Source organism: Electrophorus electricus, chromosome 6 (genome assembly GCF_013358815.1).
Source record: "Electrophorus electricus isolate fEleEle1 chromosome 6, fEleEle1.pri, whole genome shotgun sequence".
NCBI classification, from domain to species: domain Eukaryota; kingdom Metazoa; phylum Chordata; class Actinopteri; order Gymnotiformes; family Gymnotidae; genus Electrophorus; species Electrophorus electricus.
Window position 1 is genome coordinate 7,575,955 of NC_049540.1, and position 15,173 is coordinate 7,591,127.

Sequence of the window (15,173 nt, forward strand, 5' to 3'; positions counted from 1 at the left end):
ATTCATTTTATATTGAAAGTCAGTTCTGAGTGAACTGCAATAGTAAGGCAGCTTTGATTCAGCCAACAACTCAATCTTGCCAAAGATCCAGTACAGGTTTTCTTCTGAACATATGGCTTCCATTGATTTAATTATTATTGTTTAGGGAACAATAAATAAGCTAAGAACAGATAATACATAAATCACATGAGAAGCCCTTTGATGAGGAATATGTTGTCAAATCCACATCAGCTTGTTGTGTCCGCTACTCCAGTTTGGTCAACTAATGGCGGCGTTCCTGAAACGTTCGTCAACGGTCCGTGATCTGTCCGTTGTTGGAACAGCCATGTAAGGGAAATTAACATTCATGATTTGATGTTCATTTTAGATGAAAAGTGCTGTCAGGCCACTTGAGTCAAGTCTAACATGGAGTAAATCCTCTGGTCAGTTGATAATTTCAGTCCGTAATTAAAGAATATATTAACAAAGGAAATTCACAAACAACTTCACATTTGTTTAAATCGGCACTCACAATTTTGGAATACAAATCACAACTCTTTTCCAGCTCACTGGAAAATGAATGCCACAGAAGAAATATTTATATCTGTTGTTCAAGTATTTTAGTTCCCCCCCCCAAAAAACTAACAGCAATTGGATAAAGAAAACCTGCTCATCACACACCAATAAGTCATTCAGCACATGCTAGTAATTATGACCAGTGCTAGAGATCTGACCTAATCTGCAAAGGATTGGGGACTTTCAGAGGGGAAAAAAAAAAAAAAAAATCAAATCAGTACAGTAGATTTGTAAAGTAATTCCTGTTATGTAGCTGGTGATGCTAAATTGCTTCTGAGCAAAGAAAAATGCACCCCAATTGCAGCAACAAGTTTTGCACAAACTAAAGAACCACCACTACGACCCAATCAAAACTGAGCTCAAGATGTTAAGAATATATTATTGTGCAATGAATGACAGTTCTTACACCCACCCGATCTTGGACATGTACTCCATGCATCCAAAGTGAACCCAATCCCAACACCATTTATCAAAGGGGGAAAAACAAAAAAACAAAAAAAACAAACAAAAAAACAAACAAACAAACAACTAAAAAAAACCAAAAGCTCTTCAGTACAGTCTTTTTTGTGCGGTGTCCACCCCCTCGTTCAATCACAATCCATCGATGGTGTCGATTTTGAGGACGTTGAAGAGTTCTTTGGGCAGGATGACGTAGCTCTCTCCGAGTGCCAAGCCCTTGCCAGCCCTGGGCATCTCCCCGGCGGCACGGAGGCGCTCCAGCTGCCGCTCCTGCCGCCTGCACTTCTGCCGCACCGTCTTCAGCTTCTTACGCAACTTCTCCAGCTGCTCCTCCAACTGCTCGATGCGCTTCTTCTGCTGCACCGTGTCTTCCGCCGTGTAGTTGTGGTCGCAGGGGACAAACGCACTGGGCTGGTGCTCCAGGTTCTCCTCCCCTGGGGCAGTGGCCGGAGAAAGGGCAGAAACAGGAAGGGGGGTTGAGGTAGGAGCGAGGTCCGGCGGTTGGAGAACCTCAGCCTCCTGCGCATCTGGGTTGGGTCGGTTCAGAGGGAAGTCCATCTCCGGCTGTAAGAAGTTGGCAGACATTGAGGAAGAGCCTAAATTCAGTAGCTTTCAAAATCAGCACGTCATAAGCCTAAACTTAAGAGTTTGCAGTTCAGGACTGGCACTGACACTTAAAAGACTAACTACAAGGATTTTACTGATTGTTCTTTTAAAAGATAATTAGTTACAAAAGAAAATATGTAGACAGTATTCAAAGTATATATGTAAATAATCTGCGAGGGCAAGAAAAGACAGACACAACTGTGTTCTGTTTGGATATTCATGGCATGTGCGCCATGGTTTCGTTACCTTCATCTGTAACTTATTGAAAGTGAAAAGAGAAGGCACTGCGTTCTCCTTAAGGACCCGGTTGTTGCACTCCCGTTTGAAGCAGTCTTTGGTAAAGTGCTGGGAGCAGATGTTGCTGTATTTCGTGGGTTTGAAGTTGCTTCTCTTCATCGCAGCTACCCATTTTCCACACACATCAGGTCTCGCAAGAGGGAATCTACAATATCATGACGACACACAACTAATTCATGTTAAGAAAGTAATTAAGAAACACCATTTAGGTATTTTCTGTAATATAGCAAAAATCTTTTTGATATATTCGGTAAAATATTTTGTCGGTTACGCGTGACAGTGGGGAAACTGGCAAGGTACCCCACGCAACAGCTAGGTTAAAAAACGGCCAAAACGATGTACAAGCCGTCTTACAAAATAACATCCAACAAGCAAGCTGTCAACACCAAGAGCTAGCTGGTTTGTTTAAAAACACGTGCAATTCATTCGCTGGCTAGTTAGCACACCTGGGCCAATTAGAGCATTCAAACCACGTGAAATACTCCGCTGAAAGTGTGTTCTTCACGAGTAAGAACAAGCTGTACTGAGAACACTGTCTATCAGGGAGACGGCTGGCTATCTTCGGCTTCTTGGTCTGAAATCAGACGAGAGCCACAGGAGCATGACGCTACTGTCTCGATTCTCTCCGACACGCTGTGAAGTTGGACTTACTTGTGAAACGAAATATTCTTATCTTTATGGTATCTGTTTTTACATCCGTACGCGGAACAAGACTGCACCATTGTCTGAATTGCACCGAAGAATTAGCGCTCTCAAAAGGGTCAGTCAAAGAGTATCCTCTCCCGTGATTAGGTAGCTGGCTACCTGGTATAATTTATTTGTCCTCTCTTGGTGAAGATCCCTCACCAGGCTCCAAGATGGCCGAAATGGCTTCTTGTTTGGTCACGCGACCGCACACCTCAAATCTGATTGGCGCGTCGGTGGAGGATCTCCCTGCATTGGTGACGTAGATGTGATCCTGAGATAAATCGCCGTTCACGTGTAAATTACTCTGATGGCGAAATATGAATCTGATTTTTTTTTTTTTTTAAAACCCAAAACTTTACAGTTTTGAAATGGATTATCTAAATTTCTACTTCTATTAAAAGCGTATTACCAAATGACATTTATATGATTTTCGCTTAGCGGAATTAACATCCAGTTTGGTCATTTGTCTGTAAACTGTTACCGCAGAGGGCAAAATTTAGGCCAATGTAAAATTAACTAACGTACACATACATAACTATAGTAGCCTAATGATCATGAATTTAAACAAATTCATAAACAATTATTTGTATCTCTGCAAGAGGCATTGTGGTTTGGCGTATGGCTGGTGGTTTTGTGATTGCGGTGTAAACAGGAAGTTTACCTAGGCTACAAACTCCAACAGGAAACCCGACGTACTAGCGACACATCTGACAGCCAAAACAAGCCTTATTCATGCAACAGGTCTGCAGGTGATAGAGCAGAACACACTGCTGCCGATGAGGGGAGCGGGCAAGCTGATCAAACGATTCCGTTTTCTCTATATTCTAAGGAAATAGGTTTCACCTGTAGGTTACCAGAAGGCAGGTAGGCTCCATCACCGACCTTGGTATATATGGCTTTGTCTTGTATACTGTTTTCTGCATTTCGGATGGCTTCAACTGACTGCAGTATATGTGCTCAACCTGTCGCGGTTTTCTTCTAGGTTTTCCACGGTTTGGTTTGCTGTGGCATTCAATTAACCTACATTAGAGGTTAAGAGTAGGTTGTTTTTACGGAGAAATATCATCGCCCCTGTTTGTCCGTTAACAAGTTGCAAGTTATTATCGCCCCAAGAGAAATGTTTTAACGGAACAGGCCCACGTTTGTTGAGCTCGAGCGAAACGTCTGCTGTTGGCCACAAGGCGGGAGTATAACACAGCCACTTTCCTACGTCTGTGCCGTGTGCTAAATGAGAATACTAGTCTGACACGAACCACTAGCTTCTGGAAGAATGACTTCGGCCTAGCCTACCAAATGGGTTAAGTTGCATTCTTCGACAAGTCATTTGACTACTCATTTCCAATTCTCGGTGCCACGGGGTACAGTATCTTTAGTAGTTATGTTTCAAGCACAGTAATAGGCTCCGATGTCGAACAAATATTTGTGCTTATTGTACAACTGGAGTGACTGTTTACCCATTGGCTAACGTAAAATGTATTTCGTTAACAAAGTTGCTATGTAGCATGTGTCTTTAAGGTAGGCACATTTATTCGTGGCATTTAAATTGAGGGGAGGGAGCTACTTCATCCTATGTGCGCCGTTTCATTTCAAACCAATAATGTTCGCAGGCGATTTAAACATTTTGAAAATCCATGAATGTTTCAAACGTCGGTGTGGAAATAGATTTGCTGCTTGCTGTGGCTATTTCGGTTTATCACATATTAATTTGCATGTCTCTATTGACACCTAATTACAGTAATACCCACCTACACCAGGAATTACCGCCGATAACCCCATCAAACAGCCACCGTTCCTGTCAGAAGGAGACGCTGATAATTAGCTGTGTGGTGTGGATCCGCGTACACAGTAGTCAAACTTGTAGCGTTTCTGAGAAAGATGGTGTGTTAACTGAGAAGGCGAAGCTCCGCGGTCTGTGAAATATTTTTCTCAGACTGGCCAGCATTATACCATCCTGTTTAATTTGTTGTTGCTTATTTAGAGTTTCAGTGGAAGGAAACGCGAGTTGTAAAGATTAAGGTGAGAGTTTCGAAACAGACGTGTTACTTTAATACGGCCACGTGAGAAAGTGGTCCGTTTGCATCGATAATGGTCATTCTGTAGTGTAAATGGGATTTATTTGTATTTTCCCTACCCTTGTATTGAAAGAACAATCGCGTTTTTGTGCCCGTTTGTCTGTCCGCAACATCAGACGCAACGCACAGGCCCCTCTGCGGGTATGCGCGAATAACGTGTGAATTCTCTCCGCGTGTGTGTGTGTGTGTGTGTGTGGTGCTCAAAATACAGTTTGCCGTCAAAAACATTGATTGATTGAATGGCCCGCGGCCACGGAGATGCTCAGCTGTCGGGGAAAGTGCTGGTCTTCTCGAGGAGCGCGTTTGACAGCACGCCCACTCTTATAAGCGATTTTCCTGGGTGTGAAGACTGACTTGGAGGAATCCATGTGTTCGTGGTTTTGTTTCTCAATAGGAACGGCGCAGAAATAAACTAGACCCAACTCCTCTTCTGGTTTTTCCTGTTTTGTGTAACCGCGCGCAGAGTGGAAGTGGCGTGACCTCGCTCTTGCCCCTATCTTGTGATTTGTCATGACTTTGACCTCGCCTCTTGGACGGGAAAGCCTTTTCTTAGAAAATAAATATGTAACCGCTTTTCAAGGGTTAATTCAATATTTCAAGTGGTGTTGTTTTTTCGCTGGGCATGTTTTGTTTTGTTTTTTTTTTCTTTTAAATGAAAAACCACTCAAGCACCAACAGCTTGCCCTGGAACTTGTTCTTGTAAGGTGAATCAGTGTTCAAATGAAGTACTATTCTCAAGAGAGACCAGTCATTCGGATATTACATGCATTTGGGTGCTGAGAGATGGATAGCAATAACAGGCCTATCCTCGCACAATTTGCATAGTCACCACTCATTTGCGCGCTAAAGCAAAAACGATTGGTGATTATTAGGCTGACTCATGCCGAGAGTCACCCTGCATGTCGCCTTGATAAGGGGAGAAATCTGCTCCCGCGGGGCATTGTTTCAAACCTCGGGCTCTGCCCCCTTCCGATCTGCGGCTGGTGGATTGCGGGCTGATTTGCATTAGGAACATCCAGAATGAAGAGCGCGAGGTTAATGAGCGCTTCCCCCGCGTGCCCGGGCCCTCTCTGTGCCGCCGCGGCCCCGGGCACGTTCGCAGCATATTCGTGGCTGGCGAGGATTTTTAAAAACCCACTTAATTTGATTAGTTGCAGCACTTCACTGGCTTCCAGGCACACCCCCTTTTTTAAGTAGCTAAAAAAGCGGGAAATAATTTGTGCGCGGCACCGTTGCTGATTTCAAATGGGTGGGAGCGGAAGAAGGCTCGTTTGGCGTATGAATTGCTCATGAGCGGTGCTGGAGTTGTGAGGTAAAACGGGCTATGTTCACAAGCCTTTCCTCCCTGCTCTTTCGCCTGTGCGTTTGACAGACCCATAATCGCAGTGTGGGCTCCTTGTGGGTTTGTCTGCTCTTGTCTGGGACAATGCCTTGTCATCACAGAGCGAAAAATACATGTTGCAATACTCAAACTGCTACATAAGAGCCGTTTACAGTTTATCACTAAGACAAAACAGAAGGACTCATTGACTATGACCTGTGTAACACAGTGTGCCACTTAAAAAAAACAAACAACTATTTAATACCGACAAGGGTGTGTCAGAATCAGACTCCAGTTCACTCGCTGGTATATGCTTTGTACTAAAGGGCAAAAATCAATAAACCCAATTTGATCTTTCAGTGGTGTTGAGCTCAGAGGAACTGGGTTTCTGCACTAAGCAGTTCTGTTTGCCAGTTTTTTTTTGGTTTTTTTTGTTTTTTTTTGCTGAGGCATAAAGAGCACATCAGAGGCTTTTCCTGAATGCTCCGAGGTCCAACACATTTAATTGTTGGTGGTGGAAATATTTTCCCCTTTGTTCTATACCTTTTATTCCTAATCACTTTTTTTATTTATTTTTTCCCCTCTGAAGTTAAAGTGCCATATAGCAACATGTAATTGACCTCTGTCAGCCTGTCCCTGTGGGCAAAAAGATGGAAGGAATATTGGCTGAACTGCAGATCTGTCCTCTTTTCATTTAAGGAAATTTTCTTCAGTTCTTTGTTCAGAACTAGAATGAAGCTCCGAGACACTTATTGGCAGTGACAAACTCCAGCATCCATGTTATTTTGAAGCTTCATGTATTGTTTCTCTCGAGGGCCAAGCAGAGTGTATTAAACAGTTCCGCTGTACTCCATTATAACGCCACTGTCCAGCTCTCGAAAGTGCAGCGGTCTGTCAGAGCTAGAACATGTGTAATAACCAATTAGTGGGACGCTCCCTCTGAAATGATACCCTTTTCTAAGTTACTTGGGTGTTTTCAGTTTTATGTCTCTCCTCTTGCCATTCTCGGGACATGCGCACACACACTCACACTTGTCTGTGAGTGGACAGAGTGAATGAGATCAGCGCAGGCCCAAGCCGAGGGAGACTGATGTCATTGAGGCTGATAACAGCTTTCAGATGTGTTTTTGCGCACTGGGGCCAGCACAAGGACGGCTTATTCCATTACGCATCTCGCAGGCATCAGCCTGCCTGCCAAATAATCTCCCAGTGATGTCACAATGGATGTGTGGGCTTCTACGGAACACCACGGAGCTGAGCGTGCCAGGACGTCACTCACTGCGCCTGATGCTGACCTGTGTGTGTGTGTGTGTGTGTGTGTGTGTGTGTAAATGTAATAAGCAACAGTCAGAGAGACCTCTTTATGTTTGTGGATGCTGAACACATATCTTTTATAGCGAAAACAAACATTTCCGGATTATCTACCTCATGACACTCCTAATTACCTTAATGCTTTCTGCATAGAGTTTAGCTGCACTGGGCTGAGACACAATAATTAAGGGATAGGCCTTGTTGTTGCTATAGATTAACGTTTGGTACCACAAACACAACATTGTTTAGACATGACACAACTAAAATAACCTTGGCATCCGACGTTCTTTAAAGCAGTTCAGCTCTTTGATTGAGTAGAATGTGTCTTTAGAGAATGTGTCGTGTCCCTTGCTAACTGGAACTAAATTTTGGCTAGGTGCACTATATCAAGTTAAGGTTACCATTGGAAACTGAGAAAATATTTGGACAAATCCAATCCAGGGCTCGGCTAGCACTGAACCCGATTCGCGCGTCACAAAGACAAACTCCCTCTTTTGAAAATGTGAGGTAATTGTCAGAGACTTAATGTAATTAGTGCAGTGAAAACCAATAAGGAGAACAATTGGTGTCACAGACAGACGGTTCACATTACAGAGAGGTGAGCCTGTAGGGCTTATGATTAGAACATGGTTTTATAAGTGGACACTTCAAAGCCCTTCGTCCTGCTAGTAGGATCTGCAAGTGACCAGGTTCTTGGGCACTTCAGTTTGGGCAAGAGAATGTCAAGGAATCATCCAAGTCCTCAGTGAACTACCAAGTAACTTGTATGCAAACTTAGACATGGTAACATGTTGAATATGGCTGTGGAGTATGCTTTTGTGATGTGAGCTGTTTTGGTTAGCTATTTACATTTGACATAGAAATAGGTTGAGTATGCTGGTGGAGTTTGCTTTTATGATGAGATTTCTTGGTTAGCTATTTAAATTAAACATCAGGAATTGCCAGCAGGACAGCCCCTTAGCTTTTCATTTACACAGAAGTTTGTTTTGAGTGTAAATGGATGAGATGTGTAGACTAATGATCTGTTTTGCTGGCACTAGCTGGTGCAGTAAATTAGACTTTTTTTTTTTTTTTTTTTTTTTTTTTTTTTTTTTTTTTTGACTTGGCATGACTGGATTATCTATTTCTTCCAAATAACTGGATGTGCTGATAAAGTGACTACAGCAAACACTATTTACTGAACATCCTTAATTTTACTGTCAGTAGGTTATCTTTTGGTGAACATGTGGGTGGACAATTCTCGATAAACCACGTCTTTGAAATTGCAGTACCTCGAGAGTGCTGTGTCATGAATGGAAGCAAACACATAAGGGAGCAGGCAGCCCACAGCAGCCAACTACACAAGCTACTGCACATGCCACTGAGCCTCTGGCACCCAGATCACCTGACCTGTTAAAGTAGGTGCCTCTGGTTTCAACTGCCATTTCTGATGATGAGTGGGAGGGGTGTCCATGTGCTGCAGTGCCACTGTTACCACCTACAAAGGGCTAGGTGAACATAAAAGTGCCCCACCTCTATTTTGCCTGAGCGGTAAAGAGAAATGGGAGGGCCTGTTTGGTTCTGTAAAGCCTGCATTATAAAAAATAGCTTTTTAATGGCAGAGAAAAATGTTAATGGGATTTGTTCTCTTTATCTGTGTAAATAAGATTCATCCTACAGGTTCTTCAAGTTGGAGCAGCAGTCGTACTGAACATGAGTTTCGAAAGCTGCTGTGCCTTTCTCTCACTTTTTCTGTGATTATCTTGTTAATGTATTTGAATTCAACATGGTAATATATTTGAAAAGACCAGCTTTTGATTCCATAATTTATTTATTATTATTTATTTATTTATTTATTTTACATTCTTTAGCATATGTGTGGTGATTATGTAGCAGTACCCAGTAAAGCAGTTAAACTAAGTCAGTTTCATGGAAAAGCTTCCTAAGAACTTGTGTGGGCATATTCAGATTTTACACAAGGCACTTGTGGCTGCTTATTTCCAGTGTTCTAGTAGACTGTCTGTACTACAGTGAACTCCTGAGGATTTTTTCCCGGTTTCCTTCAGACGTATTCGCTATCTTTGCAGTGAAGCAGAGAGCCATGGACGACCTTTATTTATCCCTGCGTTTCCTTCAGGATGCTTTTCATAGGCTAATGCTCCTCAACGTGGTCAATCAGCTTAGATAATAGATTAGAGATCCTAAGCTCTTGCTTCAACAGGCTGTCATCCACGTCTTCGTGTCATTCATCCTGTCTGGTTCTCCCTTTCATGGCCCTACCAATCATAATTCCATTCATTTTCTGTAATCTGTTTACAGCAATTGTCTGTTGCAATCAGGCACAATGCAGCGGTGCATAATGCGCATGCAGTGTTTTGTTAGACCATATGTAGCCAGACTGGGTTTATCTATCACGTCCCCTTGTAGTTCACCTGCTTTGTTTAGTGTCAGCACTCTGATGTCATGAATGGGCGGGGGCAGGGTCATTCCCCACTGCTGTCATTCATTTTACAATTGCAGAAAGTTTGATCAGTTATACTAGTAGCCTGGAAACCATGTCTGTTGTCTGGCAGCATGACTGCTGCAGGATATTTTTGGTTTCCAAGCTCAAAAATATAACCACACGGTCTGGATCTAAAAAGGTACCTTAGGTCCTTACTTTTGAGAGAATTAACCTTTGAGTAAAACAATTATTTTCAAATGAACCCAGCTTTGATTCACTTTGTGACACAAAGCTCATCAGCGGCCTTTGTTCTGTAATTAAGGTCCTTCTGAACTGAATCATCATTAGGACATTTTCCCCTTGTAACCCAAGTCCACCCTGAGGATGGAAAGTATGATGATTCTACCTCTGACCAGTATAATCACATTCCCTATTAATTAAAGTGACTTAAAGAAAGAAAGCAAAGTGCGGAACTTGAGCCCCAGCAGATCTGTGCTTCTAAATGGAAAACATACAGGCGTAATCAGAACCACAATCAGCTGGGTCATGGGCTAGCAGAAGAATCCCAGGAGAACACTTCACATGGTGCCCCATCTAAGGCTCCACTCCTCAGAAGCGCCTTTCTGAGCAGTCACAATGTTACCATTGGTCTAAAATGGAGCTCATGTAGCCTGGCAAACATAACAGCTGTGAATGTCCAGATAGCTGGGCTTGCTTTTTAACAACCCAACAAGAAACAGCCCCAGTGCTGACACTATACTTGCATTTTACTTTTTGTAAGCAAAGATCAAGATGATGGAAATTTGTGTGTTTTGGACCTTCTAGAATAGTTTTATTCTGCTATCAAAGATATTGAATAACAGAAGTGGTGCAGTGACTGATTTTGTTTAACATTTCTATACAAGGAGAGATTTACAGAAGCACATAAAAACGGAGTCCCCCAAAAATGAGTCGTTTGCTGATGTGTCGTTTGCAAAGTGGTGGCAGCTAACCAGGACTTGCGAGGTAAACCTCTGAACTAACTCTAACACATGACTCCTCCAGCGCTCTTGCTATATAATGTGAATAGCTGCCTTTTTTGGTTTTTTGTTTTGATGTCCCAGGCAAAAGCCAGAAAAGTCAGTCACTTTTATTTTAGCTGTTGTGTTACATGGATAAGCTATAGCATGAAGTGTGTACAGTAGTTGGCATCTGCTTGAGTTTGGTATTGCTTTGAGGGCTGAAAGAAAAAATGGTGCAGTTAATCCAAGAAGACACTGTTTAATTCAGAATGATGACAAACGGTGTATGCATACATTTGTTTCATTTCATGGGGGAGCAGGTTGGGCAAAACACATTGGAGGCATTTTACTCTATACGCCTTAAATGTAAAAAGGGGTCGTTAAGTATGTTTAACCTGTGATCTAGGAAATAATTTTGGTAGCAAAAACTAAAAACATTGTTTGGAACTCAGTAGTATTGTTAAGGAACTTTCCAATAGCACATTGGCGATGTGATGATAAGCGTATAATAGGCGATGATGATGATAAGCTTTGTAAATATATTGGGACCAAGACCATAGGCTTGCGGAACTCCCCTCTAATCTAGGACCATTGAATTTTTCTTGGAAGTCAGCCTAGGGTCATATCTGTTGTGCCAGATGACGGCTCTAAAATAAATTGATGAGAACGTTGTGGCTGTTTATTGATCATTTATATTTTCTTGCATCATTGGCTTGTTGCATAAGAGTGTTTTAAACATAGTGTTTAAATTATTTAATGGTCTATTCAGCAGCGTACATTTAGTTTTAGAGTTTTACAAGTGTGTATCGCTGCCTAATTCCAAGTGCATATATGAGCAACATTTTAGTGTAAAATCGCTGATGCACAGAAAGTGTGTGTAAAATGGCTAGGGAGCCTGGTTATAGTAAAGACTGTGTATTACAGAGGATATTATTTCCTTATTAATGCTGCTACTACTACTATTCAGTTTCTGAGCACCTCTATTCAATTCATTGCCTGTGTGGAATGTAAGATGGCATGTTGTTCTTTCCCTTTCTGCTAGTGGCCATGGTTCATTAGATCCTTCTGCCAGTAGAAATGGAGCACGTCAAGGCAACAACAGTTGCCAAGGAGATGCAGGAAGTGTTCACCTGAAATAGCTGCATGCAGCCATGGCTGTGGTCGTGCTTATGCACTCCTCATTCCACTCATCTTTTATTTAAGGACTCGTGTGTTTGGGGCTGTGTTGTTGGCGAGCGCACAAACACACGTACACACATGCGCGCGCACACACACAGTGTGGGTGTGACCCTCCTCCCACTCCTGTGTTGCAATCTTGATTACACACCCAAACCCTCCCAAGGCAAATAGTTCAGGATGACAAGAATCGCACCCTATACCCGCCCTCAGCCTTCATTAGCGGTCCTTATCCACACACTCTGTGGACTCCTCTCTATCTCCACCTCTCTGCCCCCCTCCCCTGCCAGCCTCTCACTTCCCCACTTACTTCCTTTTTGCTTGGTATTAATACATGATGTAAATAAGGGTAGCCTTAACATGTTCAGAGCCCGGAACTGATGCATCACTGGAAATGATTAAAAATGCCCATAATCACCCACTGGAATGCACATGCTTCCTAACCACAAGAATGATGAGACAAAAACTGCAGAGATGTGATGTGTCTCTCCTCCAGGGGCACAGCAGGTAAAATTGCCTCATTAGCATACATTCAAACACATTTAAAAGGCCTTTGCTTATTATCAGCATTCAGCAAGAACAACCTTGAGGCAGCCTCTTATAGACACACATACCATTACACCAGCGGAGCTTCTTCTGAACCAGATCTGCTTTAAAAGACTGTTCCTCTGTTGGAGTGTCACTAACGGGGAGTTCAGCTGAGAGCACAGAGTGTGTAGGTCTTTCTCTGAGGAGCAGGAGCGCACTGGGTTCCTAGGAAGCAGTATCTGCCAGGAAGGGACACCACTCCTTGGCCCACAATTCCTTTTCCTGCCAGAGTGTGGGAAGCTAAGGTGGGTGGAAGTGGAGAGTTAGTCATTCCCGAAGGAGCAAATAACCGCATGGCTCAGAGGAACACAAGGGCCTGTACACACACACACACACACACACGCACACACACGCATGCACGCGAGAGTGTGCGTGTGTGTGTGTGTGTGTGTGATATGTGAAGACGATTCCAGGTGAGTGAGTAATCAAAATTGCAGTGAAGTACACAAGGTTTTCAGAGTACATGAGGTTTTGTCTTTGGATTTATGTAACATTTTATTTGACTAAATCAGGTTGCAAACACATATTTTTCCAGGCCTGCTGGTGGGTATGTATTTATGGATGTAGGTGTGTATGTACATACATACATATACATATATATATATATATATATATATATATATAATTAAAAAAAACCCATCTGTGCTGAGTATGGGGTGGAAGTTCCAACTGGGCCTGGTACTGATGGATAAAGAGCAGAAGATGGCTGTAGTGATAGATGTGGCAATCCCAAGTGACCAAGGAACATGAAAACCGAGAAATACCGAGAAAGAGAAGAGCTGGAAAAGATGTTGAAGGTGAAGGCAACAGGTGAAAGTTCTTGCGATAATTAGATAACGAGGGATTGTGACCCCCAAACTGGGAGAATGGCTCCAGCAGATCTCTTGAACAACATCAGAGTTCTCCTTCCGGAAGAGTGCAGTCCTGGGAACAGCTAAGATTCTACACCGGACCCTCAAGATCCCAGTTCTCTGGTAGAGGACCGAAAATATGTGTTTGCAACCTGATTTAGTCAAATGTAAGTTTTGTAATGTAATGTAAAAGTAAACAAAGCAGCCACAGGAAGTGAAGAGAATAACAGCAAGGAAGATGATGTGTTGAAATCAGGTCATTTGATGCTAAAAATTACTCATATACTAAAGATTTTTGTTCTGAGCTATTCACATTTTTGTTTGTTTCTTTTCCTTGTCTTCCTGTCACTGTTGAAACATTTGAGTGTGTGGGAGATGTCTTAAGCCGATGGCCTTACTGTAAAATCACGATGTGAGACCGATGAAAATGAACTATTTAAAGGCTGAGTTTCTATTCATGTTCATTCGCCCCACAGCAAAGCTCTGTCTCGCTGGCCTCGTCCGCTCTCGGAGCACACACCCACATGAGCGCAGACAGGCAGTCAACCTGTCAGTGGGTCAGCAGCTCTGGAAGGAGGGTGTGTGTGTGTGGGGGGGGGGGTTAGAGAAAAACAAACCTGAATTTCCTATCAGCAAGGCATTTTTAGCTGCTTTCTCTTTCTGCACCGAGCAGAGCAGATGAGCCCCCCCCCCCCCCCCATCGTCCCCCCACCACCACTACCACTGCTGCTGCTGCTGCCCGTCCAATTCCCCAGAACATTGCATCTCCAGCTGTGACTTTTACTTTCACAATGACCCAGGCGCCTATTCCATGTGCTTTACTGGAAGCCCTGGGCTTATGGGAAAGGCCTGAGACAGAGACAGTGGGTGGCAGTGCTAACTATGACTGTGCTCCTAGACAGCCTGCGATAGCATTTGCAGGACTCTGCATTTTGTGTGTGTGTGTGTGTGTGTGTGTATGGACTGTTGCAATGTTGTGGACTTTTGAGAAGCAGTTAAGTGCACTGAAACAATTATCGTTGTAAGAGGAAATGGACAGAATTCGCAATGCTAAAAAATTGTGATTTTGTAGCTCTGGTATCTCCCTTGCTGTCTAAAGTACTTCTTTCTTTTGTACTTTCTCAGTTTCTAAAGCAATGACCAAAACTGCATAAATTACTTTACGCATGGATAACCAGAGATTTATGTAGTCCATTTCTTTATTATACGCTTTTCTAGACTCTAACAGTAACATTGGTCTTTATCTTCAGCCTGCATTAGTTGCATGTTCATTTGGACTATTACTTAATATTATCATCATTCATACATGTTGCTTTCTTTTTTTTTGAAATTCATCAACACCTTTTTAGGTTCAACAGCAGAAACTGGTGCCGTGTTTGGTTTTCAGTGTTTCAAAAGACTTGTTTTAGACTTAATTTGCATAACCTACATAACTCTATTTAATAGTGTGAATGTGGCCTTACATTTTCAAAACAAAATGCACAGCAAAAGTAAACAAAAGCCATCAGAAAAGTTGAAAACCTTTTGGAATTTTTTTTTTTCCCCATTCATTCAACTGGAACAGGGGCTTCAAAGGAAATACAAAGTGAAACAGAATAGGAGTACCTGTGAAATAAGACTAAATAAACCCTGAAAAGTCCTGGCCATTTATAACTTCCTGTGAGACTGTTTACATATTTGTATGAGCTTTCACATAGTTTAACCTCTATGGAATTTTCTTGTATCTCTGAAAGCTGCCATTTAAAAGCAGTTTCTATTGAAATGAGCTGAGAACATAAATATACAGTATGTATAATTTCTGTTATTAGAGCTCACACAAGCAAAACC

At 42.5% G+C, this 15,173-nt stretch overlaps 1 protein-coding gene across 3 annotated transcripts; it reads right to left on the reverse strand.

Annotated features, from left to right (window-relative positions):
• Nucleotides 1-24: 24 nt before the first annotated feature.
• On the reverse strand, nt 25-2,866 carry thap1 (THAP domain containing, apoptosis associated protein 1). Of its 3 annotated transcripts, none has more exons than XM_027018829.2 (3): nt 2,722-2,866; nt 1,867-2,062; nt 25-1,578 (listed from the first exon to the last, which is right to left on the reverse strand). In XM_027018829.2, the coding sequence occupies exons 2-3, from the start codon at nt 2,014-2,016 to the stop codon at nt 1,147-1,149; spliced, it is 582 nt and encodes a 193-aa protein (XP_026874630.2). In that variant the 5' UTR covers nt 2,017-2,062; nt 2,722-2,866; the 3' UTR covers nt 25-1,146. The 3 variants fall into 3 exon arrangements, with proteins under 3 accessions (XP_026874630.2, XP_026874629.2, XP_026874631.2); XM_027018828.2 differs by having other exon boundaries at nt 2,569-2,778; XM_027018830.2 differs by lacking the exon at nt 2,722-2,866 and adding an exon at nt 2,364-2,561.
• Between the last annotated feature and the right edge of the window lie 12,307 nt (nt 2,867-15,173).

What these genes read in the sequence shown, in the direction of transcription:
- thap1 (XM_027018828.2), bottom strand. Translation starts at nt 2,639, where the DNA reads ATGGTGCAGTCTTGTTCCGCGTACGGATGTAAAAACAGATACCATAAA. An exon ending in AAGAATATTTCGTTTCACAA is followed by an intron (nt 2,063 to 2,568) that starts GTAAGTCCAACT and finishes ATGATATTGTAG; the next exon opens with ATTCCCTCTTGCGAGACCTG. An exon ending in TCAATAAGTTACAGATGAAG is followed by an intron (nt 1,579 to 1,866) that starts GTAACGAAACCA and finishes AACTTCTTACAG; the next exon opens with CCGGAGATGGACTTCCCTCT.